Source organism: Herpailurus yagouaroundi, unplaced genomic scaffold (assembly GCF_014898765.1).
Source record: "Herpailurus yagouaroundi ecotype Mexico unplaced genomic scaffold, PumYag 29, whole genome shotgun sequence".
NCBI lineage: Eukaryota > Metazoa > Chordata > Mammalia > Carnivora > Felidae > Herpailurus > Herpailurus yagouaroundi.
In genome coordinates, this window is record NW_024412377.1 from 92,606,041 (window position 1) to 92,620,823 (window position 14,783).

General features: G+C 36.2%; 1 protein-coding gene across 2 annotated transcripts in view; it reads left to right on the forward strand.

Annotated features, from left to right (window-relative positions):
* The window catches only part of EDIL3 (EGF like repeats and discoidin domains 3), a 421,318-nt gene that overhangs the window by 265,890 nt on the left and 140,645 nt on the right, over nt 1–14,783 (forward strand). For both annotated transcript variants that reach the window (XM_040449290.1, XM_040449299.1), the window contains one exon: nt 10,405–10,586. In XM_040449290.1, the coding sequence (XP_040305224.1) occupies nt 10,405–10,586 (182 nt within the window). The remainder of the gene's footprint in view (nt 1–10,404; nt 10,587–14,783) is intronic.

The window sequence follows — 14,783 nt, forward strand, 5'->3', positions numbered from 1 at the left end:
TATATTTGTCATACATTTTAATATAAGTTTATAGGAGCATATTTATTTACTTAATCATTAGCTTGAACTACATAACAGTAATGTATCCTATTGGTATATATCAGAAAATAGCAATTTATCCAATAATGGGTACTTTGTTAAACACAGCTAATATTCTGTGCTCATTTCAGTAGCTGAAGTTTTAAATCCAGATTTAAGATTTTTAAATACCTCTGCTTCTTTGAAATGTACATATGCATTATTAGGTAGCTCAGATACAAAGTTTAGAAGTTATTTTTTCTACAAACATTTCCAGCAAAAAGTGAGCATTTAACCTGGACAATGCATAATATCAGGGTCTACTTTATTGTTACATATAATAAAGTTGAAAAGAAGCAAATATTAAATTTTCTATTTTAATAGGCTGGCCCATATTCGTTACATTATAAAACAGAACTAGTATGAATCTCTATTGAATAAGAGATAATGTATGAAAAGCTGGCTTAGTTTTTACAGGTTTGTCATAAAATTGTTAAATTCTCCTAGAATATTCTTTCTATAAGATTCATAAAGCATCCTTTGTTTTAATAGCTTTACATTTGCTCTGTTTAATATTCTATGTTGAATTTTCCCTTACAGAACCACGGAAGCAATTGCAAATACTATATGCAAAGCCTTTGTGTTTCTTTATCCTCTAGGAATGTTTAGTTAGGAAATGCATATATCAAGAATTCATCTTCTGTCTTAGCTCTATACTGGAATTTTTAGTTCCCTTCTACAACTCCCATACTTCTCTGACTATATGGGTATTATCTATTTATTTTCTATATGAGAAACATTTCTTCATACTTTTAGGAGTGAATACATAATGTAGAAGTCTCTAGGATTCAAATAAACAAATCACCTACTACACACTTTCTAGCTCTCTGTGCTCTCTATCCTTTGTTCTGCCTACTTTCCAAAGTGTTCTAGCATTAGAGGGGGCTCATTATGACATATCTTGCCATCTGCAGTGGCTTCCCTTTTAAACTCGTGGATTTCTTTTGAACTCTGCAACACTAAGGCTTCATACTTGACCTGAGATAGCATCCAGTGTGAAGAAAAACACAACCACATGGCATAGGAAAAAATGGCTAGATAGCTGATCATTGGATTTGGGACTATGATTTATCAGTCAAATAAAAAATCAGTGGTTGGCATGCCAAGAATATTGCTTTATAACAATACATCTGAGGCAGTGCCCTGTGGTATTTATCCTGATATGCATTCACCAACAAAGTCTTAAAAGATGTAAATAACTTAAAAGCATGGGAATATGCCCTCTGCATAGCAGTGTTTGAGTATTTACAATTGGTATTCAACTCAAGTTTCTTGAAGCAACAGAATCCTACCTTTAGCATTTTACCTTGGCATTTATACCCCTTTTTAGCTCTTTCTTGTGCAGATGTATGTTTTATCAGAAGGCAAGAATAGGTATACATCTGCAGGTTTTTGAATTGCAGGCTTTTGACTATACAGACAAATGTTTCATCAAACCATGTTGTTATCTTCGTAGTTGGCAGAAGATGGATTGTTCAGTTTAAGTGGAAGCCTAAGAACAAGTTACTGAAATCTTGCCTGGCTGCAAAAGTGCATTCAGCACTTCAAAAGCCCATATGTTTTTCTCATTTGAAAGAATGCTTCTTAAGCAAACTAAAACACATTCTTCTACTTGCTGTAGCAACATTGTTTACTGTAATAGGATGGTAATCTTACTAGATTTTGTTGACTTTTGTGAACCATCTCAATACAAATTTTGACCTTTGAGTATTAAAGCCCATAGGCCCTGCTATTTAAACAACATCATCATTCTGCATCAATATTCTGAAAAAACTGACTTTCCTATTATAATTTAGTTTATTCATGGTTTTAATTTTTCCTCAATTCAAAACAATTAATTTAAGCTGATAATATATCATAATTGACTTGAGATAACACAGCGTGAAGAAAAGCATAACCATATTTTACAAGAAAATAGCGAGATGGCTGATAATTGAATCTGTAACCTTACGAATGCTGGCTTTTATTTCAAACATGATCTTTCCCCTACTTGCAAAAGCTGATTCTTATATATTTTCAAGTTATCCCAGCATACCAAGAAAGCCTTTCTGATTTTAACACACACCCAGTATGTTGAATCTTCAGAGTGATAATATCTACATTCAGAAAATTAATTCAATTTCAAGGAAGAAGAGAAGAAATTCCAAAAAGCAATGATTTGTTTTAATTTACTTTAACCCATGATGACAGAGAGCTGGCAATTTGTATGGCACTGTGCTAAGTGCTTTGGAAACATAAATAATGCAAAAAGCATGGTTTCTACCTTTACAAAGTATATTATCTAAGAGAAAAAAAAAATGTGCACAAATAGTTGTTGCTTATCATTTAACCTGGAAACCTCTGAGCTTTCCAACGTGGAAAATAATAGAATACAGTTTCTATAGAATGGGGAAAATTCTTTAGTGGCCACATATCACAGAATCATCTTCAAGACTGCAACACAACAAAATGAAATTTTCTCTAACGTGCACATACATTTATGTGTCATCCAAATAAGCATAACTAATTCTTGAGAACTATTTTTATGACTTTGTAATTACTAGTTCTTCTAATCAGTGTTACTATGGTCACATGTGAAATTTATGCCCTGATACAAAGAAGCGATATTTAGGTGTGGAGAGAAACAAACATCACCAAATGGGATCTTCATTCTAAGTTCTTTTAAGGTGATTACTTCCAGTGCTGTGACCAGAAGCTGACACTCGAGGTCAGAGAGAGGGTGCTCATGGGAATTTGTGAATGACCGAGTGGAGGGAAAGCTATGTTGTGCATATGCACATTTCCACGCTGTGTCCAGGGAGCTCCTTTGCCACCTCTCACTGTCTCCTACATCCAAACCAGTGCATATAAGCCCCATCCCTGAGACCAACCTTTCTTATACTTCCTGTCTTCATTCCCTTTCTTGCCTTCAGATGCCACCCCCAATACCAGAAAAATGATAGCCTGAGAGAAATTAGAGCAAATGTGTGGGCGGTTAGGTGACAAGTCTCACCAGAAAAAAGAAAAAAATCTTCAGGGTTCCTTTTAACCTCCAGGCCACACAGCGTGAGGAATAGTGGCCTTGACCTCTCCCTCACCAATTCAGAGCCTGACCTTAAGACAGCTCTAAAATAAAAGAAACGCTAGGAATAAAGGAAAGGCCATGGTCCAGGGGGCACAGAAGGAGGTTAATGCTTGAATCAGCATTAGTTTCTGCAGTTTTGGAGATCATCAGTAATCCATTCGCTAGTGCTTGTGTTCAGCACAATTATCGTGCTATGCTAAGCACAGCAGAGGACTCACTCCTATGAGAAGATGAGATGCTCAGAGAAAGAGAAGACTAGAGACGTTTAAAGGAGATTTGTTTCTAACGTGGCTTTAATTTGAAATCCTTTTCGTTCTGAAGATGTCTGGATATTGAGATAGAGCAAATGAAAGTAGTGCATTCCTGTTACAGATTCAGCCGTGCATCTCTCTTATTTGAAAGGCTTAATCAGCACACTCAGGAACAAGATGTGAGACATCTTGAGGCACTGCTTACTTGTCAGCTGCAAGATCAATAAAATGCAGACACCATTCTTTGCCACACTCCAGAGAATGAGTTTGCAGAGTGAGAAGGACTTCACTTTGAAACCATTTTATTCACACCGACTTGGCAAAGGCAGGGAAGTTGCCCTAGGGAGGGCACCTGAGGCTTGGCCCTGGCTGGCCCAGCTGTTCTTGCTCAACCTGCCAGGTGACATTACTCACTGGTGCAGAGTTAGTCTGAACAGTCCAGCTCAGGTCAGAAGGCATTTGCAGGCCACTCAGGCAATTCAGGGAAAGCAGTTGTTTTAACTGACCATGTAAATGATGTCTAAAAGCCTCTGGTAATCCATGTTGCTTGGACTCATTAATTTAGGATTGTTGTTGAACCTGACAAAAGTAAGCACGATACTAAAGATGCGTAAACGCAGATCTAGCAGCCAGCAAATACAGACTACTGTATTCTGCTACCATAATTGCCACTGATCAAATTGCCACTAGGCCCACCTTAGGGATAACGGTGGACAATTTTTAGAAATACTTGGGGGCGCCTGGGTGGCGCAGTCGGTTAGGCGTCCGGCTTCAGCCAGGTCACGATCTCGCGGTCCGGGAGTTCGAGCCCCGCGTCGGGCTCTGGGCTGATGGCTCAGAGCCTGGAGCCTGTTTCCGATTCTGTGTCTCCCTCTCTCTCTGCCCCTCCCCCGTTCATGCTCTGTCTCTCTCTGTCCCCAAAATAAATAAACGTTGAAAAAAAAAATTAAAAAAAAAAAAGAAATACTTGGTAGCTGTTGTGTGGCAACTGGTTGAAAGAGAAGTAATTCGCTTGACTGTCAGTCCATGTTTTCATTAGTAAAGAAGTGCTCTTCTTTCCTCAGCATACAATTTCCAAAGGAGGCCTCTGTATCTGTGTACTCTTGAGAGAATAGGTGAAAATAATTTTTAATTTAAAAATGAATTACACAAATAAAATGTTACAATATTACCTGTCATTTTTGTAGTTTATCTTTCATGTTTATTTTTTAAAAAATAGCTCCCTCTGCAAATATTTATTGTCTGATAAAATCAAGGCTTACTGGGGTGCCTGGGTGGCTCAGCTGATTGAGCGTCTGACTTCGGATCACCTCATGATCTCACGTTTCTTAAGTTCCAGCCCTGCATTAGGCTCTCTGCTGTCAGTGTAGATCATCGGACCCTCTCTCTCTGCCCCTCCCCCACTCGTGCTCCCTCCCTATCTCATAAATAAATAAACTTTAAATTTTTTTTTTAAAAAAAGATCAAAGTTTAGTGCTGGATGCCATGAGGGATATAATCCCTATTTGCAGAGGGGCTCACTGTTTTGTGGGACAACAGATGTATGCACACAATACATGTGAATGAGTTGGGGGTAGGTAGTTCTGAGTATGGCTTGAGCACTGAGGCAGATTTTCACTTTTCAATCCTGTCCTTGCAGCCTGATTGATGTGGCTGCAGCTCAGTAGGGTCTGCATGACAGCAGCAGGTGGGACAAAAGAAGGTCCTCCCAAGTTAAATCCAACAGCAAGAGTAATATTTGACAAAATTTTCAGGGAAAGATAGGATTCAACAGTGTTATTTGTGAAATATGGGAATCCCAACTAAAGGGGACACTGTCTATGCTGTCTGGCATCTTTGAACATACTGCATTTCTCTCCTCCACCGGACATTTCATTATTACTAGGTCTGCCCAACTTTACCTTCTAAATATTCTTTGAACCCTTCCTCTTCTTCATCCCTCTTTCAGATCTGCATCATTTTGCATTTCTACAATTGTAGTAGCCTGCTATTCGGCCATAATTTTTCCCCTCTTAAACCTACCTTCTGCAGTATAGCAGGAATGATTGGTATTAAATGAAAATATGACCATAGTTAGAATCCTTCAAAAAAATCCAAGCAAGTTCTCTCAGCAAGTTCTGGTCTGTCTACACTTCATCTCTTGACCGTCCCCACCCCAATCCATCCTGGTCTAGTGGTACTGAAATGCCTCTGCATTTCAGGAACAGCAAGCTGGTTCCTGTCTCTGTGTCTTCCCTTCTTTCCTTCTTCACTCTGCTAGCTCCCCCTCTTTTCCTGGAGAGCCTTCCGTGAGCCCCAGGTGGTTTATGATTACTTCTTCCTATGTCCCATTGAATTCTGTGCATCCACTATCACAGGTACCATATTCAAATGTGTTTGTTGTTGTTTTTAATTTCTGTGTGTGTCTCTTACACTGGACTGAAAGCTCCTTGAGGAAACCAGTGCAACAAACTTTCTACAGTAGCTAGCTCCTGCTTCTCACTCACCCGGAGATCAGATTTAGTGACACCTCTTGAAAGACCATCTCTGATCACCCAACACACCTCCACTTGCCTCACCCATCTTTTTTTCTTTACTTATCATTTCATAGTATTTTCTTGTTTTTTCAGGTATTTGTTTACAGTTTTTCTCCCCACTAGCATATGAACTCTTTGACACCTGAGACCTTCTCTGCTTTGTTTATCCTGGTATTGCCACTGCCTAGAAAAGTCCCTAATACATAGGATGCCTTTAATAAATACGCAGTTTTCGAAACCAAATTAAATGGAGGATTGATGGATGGATGGGCACATAGTAAGAGGTCAATAAATTAGCTGGAAGTGAATTAGCCTATCCCTATTAGATAACCAAATTAAATGAATGGAGAATTGATGGATGGTTGGGCACATAGTAAGAGGTCAATAAATTAACTGGAAGTGAATTAGCCTATCCCTATTAGATAAGCAGTTCATAGGCCAATAATGGTAATAGGTGAATTTTTTAACACCTATGGGGCATAAACCACCATGAAAACCTCAATATTTACTTCCGTGGCTCTCTGCCATAAACTGTCATCCATTGTTTTAATGTATCCCAATTTAGGAAAGCTCTGTCTTATCCTGAATGTCACTAGTGATACAATACATGTTATCTCGATGTTAATTGTCCTATCCTGTCTCCTGGTATAAGTACACACACACCCCATATAAAATAACAGCGGAAGAAAAAGATCCAGAATTAACCTTTGAAGAATTACTTAACTCTTCACTTGCTCTTCAGTTGCTATTTTATGGGCAAAGAATCAGCTTCAGTTTCAGGCTCATCTGGAATTGAAGTTCATCTGGAAGCTTAACTTCCCTTCACAAAGGTTTTCTCATTTATGAAATAAGTGTGTTAACCTTTTTTCTTTGAAGTACCATTTTGCTGATGTGAGAAAATACATGTGAATGCTCTTTTTGAACTTCAGAATGCGCATCTAGTATTATGTTGTTCATCAATTATTATTTCATATTTGTTCTCTATTTGTTGATAGTGATGATGATATGTATCTCCATATTAACTTTATTTTGAGCATCTTATTGTTCACTGCTTAAGGTCACTTAATCTTAGGTGTATAATCATTTGCATTCTGAATTGCAACTCCTTCATTAGTTTTTGTAACTGCTGAATTTAATAGGACATTGGGGAAGTGGATAGCACAGGCAAAAGGAAATTGGATTTTGAACTTTTTTATTATGACGACATCCATTTGATTGTGATCCAAATGATTAGCTAGTGAAGAAGAGCTACTGTTGTGACAACTTTCGGTGTGAAATAAAGTATATGCCATGGATTTGCTTACGAGTTTACTTTGTGGAAAAACATAGCCCCCAATACCAACATGCATCACCTATTGACTAAACTCAGTGTATGTACAAACCACCACAGGCACCTAAGGGTGCAACACTGTGTGGGACCCAGTGCCTGCCCCAGAGAAGCTAAAAGTCCAGGATCACCTCAGTAGTATGCTCTAAAGAGAAACATGCAAGTGACATTCTTTTTAAACAATTTTTAGTTATAGAAGAAAAGCACTTCTCACAGCTGGTGAATCATAGTGTCACCATAACCCCAATTTTTAAAACAAGAAAAACTGAGGACCACTAGACAGTAAGGAAGTAAGCTGGCACTTGAAGGATGCATGCTTCATTCAAGAACCCCACACATACTCATGTTTCCTCTGGTGTGCTTTATTGATTTGCAACATACAGTATGCAAGCGAACATTATAAAAACTTATTTCTTAAAAGTGTGGAGTTGAGGGGCGCCTGGGTGGCTCAGGCAGTTGAGCTTCCGACTTCGGCTCAGGTCATGATCTCATGGTCTGTGAGTTCGAGCCCCGCATCGGGCTCTGTGCTGACAGCTCAGAGCCTGGAGCCTGCTTCAGATTCTGTGTCTCCCTCTCTCTGACCCTCCCCCATTCATGCTCTGTCTCTCTCTGTCTTAAAAAAAAATAAACATTAAAAAAATTTTTAACAAAACATAAATAAAAAAATAAATAAAAGTGTGGAGTTGAAGACTGAGAAAAGAAATACCAATAAATTTGGCATCACAGCAGTGGGAAAGATCATGTAAAAATGTTTTATAAGCTGTAAAGCCCTATAAAGATATAACACATCACTTTATATTTTTTGATTGTGATTTATTTGGATGTATGTGTAGTGAGGGCATAACTAAGATCAGGATCCTTATGCCAGAGTAAAAAATGATATACATATAGGTATATAGACACACATAGGTATACATATATATATATTTTTTTAATTGTTCATGGATATTGGACTTATCTAATAATATAACAGTGTTTGCTGACATGTTAATTAATAAGTGGAAATTGGGAGGTTAAGAGTATCAGTGAAGTAGACTTACTGAATAGTGTGGTTTGAGGTCTAATCTCTCCCTTTTAAAATGGTTACAGATTTGGCAAGAATGTCCAATTCAACATAAGGGTTTTAGAAGTACCCAACTAAATGGTGTAGAGTGTTTTCTAAGGCCATCATGGAGTTTAATGATATATTAAATTAAATTAAATTAAATTAAATTAAATTAAATTAAATTAAATTAAAGCTGGCTCTTTCACTCTGCTGTTCTACCGACTGGCCTATAGTCTCCTATTTACTGACTTGTAAATGGTCTCCTTGCCTGTGGCATTTTCCCATCCAAATGTTGCACAAATTCAAGACAAGGATGCTTGAGATTCCTTTCATGGCAATATCCTTAAAAAGCCAGCCTCCTGCAATTGTCTAAAATCAAAGTATCATCATGAAAGTCTCCTAGTGCTTTTATGAAGTCTGGAAAGATTTTGAAGTTTAAAGTGGAAAGCAAAACAAGAATCCAAAGGTTCAACATCTGAGGTTTTGAGGTTAGTTTCTCTGGAATGTGAAAATCAGATTATTACCTCTCCCAATATTGCAATTCTAAAAATGAATGGCTTCTTAATTGAATGACTTCAAAGTGATACAGTACGTCTACCTAAAAGTATATAATTTATCAGTTGTCAATAACCAAGGTGCAATTTTTGTTGTATTAATGCCATCTTTACTGATAAAGTCTGATTAAGATCATTAATTTTCCACATATTTTCATCCATTTTATAAAAAGCATCCCAAGGTTTTAAAGCCATTGGAGAAATGTTAGTAGGTAATGTGCTTGAGCTACCTATTCCCTGAATATGGAATACAAAGGAGAAACATGTTTATGTTTAATGAAAAAATGGTTACCAATGAGAAACATCTTTTTAATTTTTTAAGATAAATAAAATTAACTTTTATAGTGCAGCTGCAAAATTATTTCTTTTATATTCTAAGTGTAAACATTTAATTAGTGACAAGTGTTGGGGTTCAATAGTTATTAAAATCCAGAGTATGCTTGGTGACAATCACTGATCAAGTTGGCTTATATATACTGATAAGTAATGTCACTGTACTCCTTTCATCTTTTCACGAATTCTTATCCATCAGCATAGTATATTTTATAATGAAATTATCATGTTTATTGTACAAATCTAACTTGACAAAATGTTGAGTATAATGTATAACCTAAATTAAGAGAAGTATCATAATAGTACTTATTCTGAATTTTCAAACCTTAATAAATTTAGTTTGTAGTGAAATTTATGAAATAAGAAATTCATATATATACTTTTCAGGTAGATTTGCCATTTGATATCCAAGAACGTATTATTTGAATTGCATTATGCTTAATGTTAGAATTTAAAATTTTTATTAAGAAATTTTTCTTAAGTTTCCAAGATAACAAATTTAAATAAAATTAAATTAAAATGTTAGTACAAAACACCTATATGTTTAGCTATGAATTTTGAATTTAAAATATTAGAAATATAAATATTTTAACATCTTAATTTACTTATTGGTGTATGTAAGTTATGTATAATTCAGAGAATTTACCTACCTAACTTCATAAAAATAATTTGTCTACATGTTTCTATTGTAACATATTTCAAGTTATTATTAAAAGTTGACATATTTACATGTTGCCATTTTTGTTGGAAGCATATCTGATGATGTTTATAAAAATTAAAGTTAAAAAAATTTATAGTGGTGGGAAATGTAAAGTCAGTATGAAAATGATTTTGACACAAAACTCAGATATAGGCTAGTCAAGAAACAATGGATCAAAGATATTTATTGAAGGCTTGCGATTAATGAGGTATGCTAATTTCTGAAAACGTAAACTATGATGTAGGTCCTTTAAGGGCATTGCACTTTGGTTGATGTGATCAACAGCCCAGGGATGACAGTGCATAATGCAGAGTCATAATGCAGGAAGGCAGTATCTATTGAGGTGCCACACTCAAAGCAAAGGAAGAAGAGAGTGTCATCAGGAGAAAGAATCATTTCCTTCATGAGGAGTTCCAAAAGCATGATGGTACAAAATAAATTCGTTTAGAAAATATCTCCCATCAAATCTAACAGCCACATTTTAAATGTGGATTATTTCTAATACATTCACAATTTTTTTCCTGATTTGTTCCCAGAATGCTCAGGCCCATTGGGAATCGAAGGTGGAATCATATCAAATCAGCAAATCACAGCTTCCTCTACCCACCGAGCTCTTTTTGGACTCCAGAAATGGTATCCCTACTATGCACGTCTCAATAAGAAGGGGCTTATAAATGCATGGACAGCTGCAGAAAATGACAGATGGCCATGGATTCAGGTAACACATGGGATGGGACAAGGTGACTGCCAAGTAATGACCAGAGTCATTTCAGAAAGAATACAAATCACAGCCCAAAGTATGACTTTTCTTCATGGTGACAGAGGACAGGATGATTCAGCTGAGTCCAAATTGGCTATGAAATCTGAAACTGTGGGATATATGTACGTTGACTGTAAAGTGTGTTGAGGGTTAAAAATGTTGAAATTCTTGGGGTATAAATATTGCTATTTCTTTTTTTTTTTATGTGAGAGATAGCACATGCAGTGCCTGAAAGCCAGGGAGGGGCAGAGTGAGAGGGAGGGAGAGAATCTTAAGCCAGTTCCAGGCTCAGAGCGAAAGGAACTCTATTTCACCACTGTGAGATTATGACATGAGCCGAAATCAAGAGCTTAAACAGCTGAGCCACCCAGGCTCCCCTAGAAGGTTTCCACATAGGCCACCTGTTAACATTTGGCCACAACTTTTGACACTTCAAGAAAATAAAAAATGCATGTTTTCTTTCTCCGTCTTAGAAGTGGTTTCACATGCACAGAACATATAATGTACAGAATAGATAACGCGGATACCAAAAATGTCTTCAGCACCCTCTTTCAATAGCTGAGGGTTTTTCAACTCATACTCTTTTATTTATTATCATCAGCCAGCTACTTTTTTAAACAGAAAAAAACATGATATACCAAGATCGTAAGTGATTTCCCTAAAATGGGATGGATGGTAATAATACCAGCACATTGTATTTTATCCAGTTAAATGCCTTCTGAGGACTTACCTTAAGTAAGTAATATGTAAGTAAACTACACATTAGGAAGACAGAAAAGATGATTAAAGCATGATATCTGTGTAAGATTATACCCCTGTTGGGGAGAGCACATTAATAACATGTAACAAGTCATTGAGTGTGTGCTGAAGAGAAGGAATACCCAGTATACGGTGGGTTTAGTGGAAGAAATAATTATCAGGAGAAAGCCTATGGGAGAATAGCTTTTTAGATGGGCCTTGGAAAATGCCTTTCACTGGAGACTAAAAGCCTACAGAGCAGCATGATCAAAGATGCTAGGTGAGAATCTGGGGAACATCATATAGAAAATCATGACTTGTGTATAAGTTGCTAGAGGAACATGTTCAAATTTAGCGAGTGAGGTAAGTGTGCCTTAGGATTCACACATACTAAAAAGTTTGGGGCTTTTTCCATGGAGCTATTACAGAATTTTGATTTAAGTAGTTGAGCGATTTTGTTTACTATGTATTTGGAGTCAGAGGTAATTTTTAACATGGAAATCCATGATTTGACATTATTAGGTGCAATGTACAGGCATTGATTTACAGGAATTTAGTAGAATGAAAAGTTGATCTATGGCCAGGTAACATGATTTCCATACCTTAGGAACTGGGCCAGAATCCCCTTCAGATTTTTCCTTTGTTCAGGTTTCTTGTGAATTTTTACATATCCTGTATATATTTCTTTAATTATATGGCTTCATGTGTTTACCAGAATTATTTTGTTTGATGAATTTATTTTTGCGTGCATTTGCAGAAATTGCTTCTTAGATTACACATGATTTTTCTAATCTGTAGCTACATGTGCAAAGAGAATTCCAGATAGTGGAAATGGCACATTTATACACTTTTGACCCCAAGCTAATGAATATACAATTAAGGTTTAAAATAGATGAGAACAAAAATGCCTATATTTTATTGTTAAAAATCATTGCAGTGACCATTTTTTAAAAAATCAGCTTAGTTGCCTGTTATGAAATGCATTTGTGGGATTGTAGTCATGATAAAGCTTTAGAAATTAAAATTAATAGCAAACATTGCACAACACTGTGAGACAATGTCACTAGATTGCATCTGGGTTTGGCAAATTACGTTTGAGAGCTTCAGTCATTGCCATGTTTTAATAAACCACAATAACATCCTTTTGCGGTATTTTTACTGAGAAACAACTTATTAATGTTTCAGTCCTGACTTTTCACTTTATTTTGTCCCACTTTATTGCCTACCTTAACCTTACACATCATTCTGCCTTCCAAAGTACAAATCAACTTTAAGTTCTCTTTATCCCACTAGTTATAAGTGGAAATAACCTCAATGGAATAGGACAGTGGTTGACTTTTAGAGAAATTTAGATTAAACATAACTGTATCAACTTAAGTAAAATAATTAAATACCTCTTTTAAGGGGATAAAATTATTATTATTATTATTAGTTTTAGTCTGAAGGTGATAATGAACTCTCACAGAAAAACAATACAGGCACATAAAAAGTCTTTTAAAAGTATTTTTTAAGTTAAATTTTAGTTAACATATACTGTAGTATTGTTTCAAGAGTAGGATTTAGTGATTCCTAACTTACATATAACACCCAGTGCTCATCCCAACAAGTGCCCTCCTTAACACCCATCACGCATTTAGCCCATCGTCCACCTAGCACCCCTCCAGCAACCCTCAGTTTGTTCTCTGTATTTAAGAGTTTCTTAAGGTTTGCCTCCCTCTCTGCTTTTCTTATTGTTCCATCCCTTCCCCTAGGGTCATCTGTTGTTTCTTAAATTCCACATATGAGTAAAATCATATGATACTTGTCTTTCTCTGACTGACTTATTTCACTTAACATTACACTCTAGTTCCATCCACGTTGTTGCAAATGGCAAGATTTCATTATTCATGATCACTAAGTAATATTCCATTGTGTATGCCATCTCTTCTTTATCCATTAATCAGCTGATGGACATTTGGGCTCTTTCCATAATTTGGCTATTGTTGATGGTGCTGCTATAAACATGGGGTTCATGTGCCCATTTGGTAAAGACCTAGTAGTGCAATTGCTGTATCATCAGTAATTCTAGTTTTAATTTTTTGAGGAACCTCCATACTGTTTTCCAGAGTGGCTGCACCAGTCTGCATTCCCACCAACAATGCAAAAGTGTTCCCCTTTCTCTGCATGCTCTCCAATATCTTTAGCCATTCTGACAGGTGTGAAGTGTTATCTCATTGTGGGTTTGATTTCTGTTTCCCTGATCATGAGTGATGTTGAGCATTTTTTCATGTGATGTTAGCCATCTGAATGTCTTCTTTGGAAAAGTGTCTGCTCATGTCTTTTGCCCATTTCTTTACTGGATTCTTTGTGTGTTGGGTGTTGAATTGGGTAAGTTCTTTATAAATTTTGGATACTAACCCTTTATCCGATATGTCCTTCACAAATATCTTCTCCCATTCCATCGGTTGCTTTATAGTTTTGTTTGTTGATTGTTTCCTTCGCTGTGCAGAAGCCTTTTATCTTGATTAAAGATACATTGATTTTTTTTTTTTTTTTTTGCTTTTGATTCCCTTGCCTCGAGAGACATGTCTAGTAAGAAGTTACTACAACCAAGTTCAAAGAGGTTACTGCCTGTGTTCTTTTCTAGGATTTTGATGGTTTCCTGTCTTACACTTAGATCTTTATTCATTTTGAATTTATTTTTGTGTATTGTGTAAGAAAGTGACCAAGTTTCATTCTTCTGCATGTCACTGACCAATTTTCCCAGCACCATTTGTTGAATAGACTGTTTTTTCCATTGGATAGTCTTTCCTGCTTTGTTGAAGATTAGTTGGCCATACGTTTGTGGGTCCATTTCTGGGTGCTTTATTCTGTCCCATTAATAAATGTGTCTGTTTTTGTGCCAGTACCATATTGTCTTGATGATTATAGCTTTGTATAATACAGCTTGAAGTCTGGAATTGTGATGCCTCCAGCTACAGTTTTCTTTTTCAACATAACTTTGGCTATTCAGGGTCTTTTCTGGTTGCATACACATTGTAGAATTGTTTGTTCTAGCTCTGTGAAGAATGCTAGTGCTATTTTGATAGGGATTGCATTGAATGTGTAGATTGCTTCAGGTAGTATAGACATTTTAACCATATATGTTCTTCCAATTCATGAACATGGAATGTTTTTCATTTCTTTGTGTCCTCTTCAATTTCTTTCATAAGTTTTCTATAGTTTTAAGCATACAGGTAATTTACATCTTTGGTTAGGTTTATTCCTAGATAATTTTTGTTTTTTGGTGCAATTGCAAATAGGATCAATTCTTCAATTTCTATTTCTGCTGCTCCACTGCTGATGTATAGAAATGCAACCAATTTCTGTACATTGATTTTATATCCTGTGACTTTGCTAAATTCATTTATCAATTCTAGCAGTTTTTTGATGGAGTTT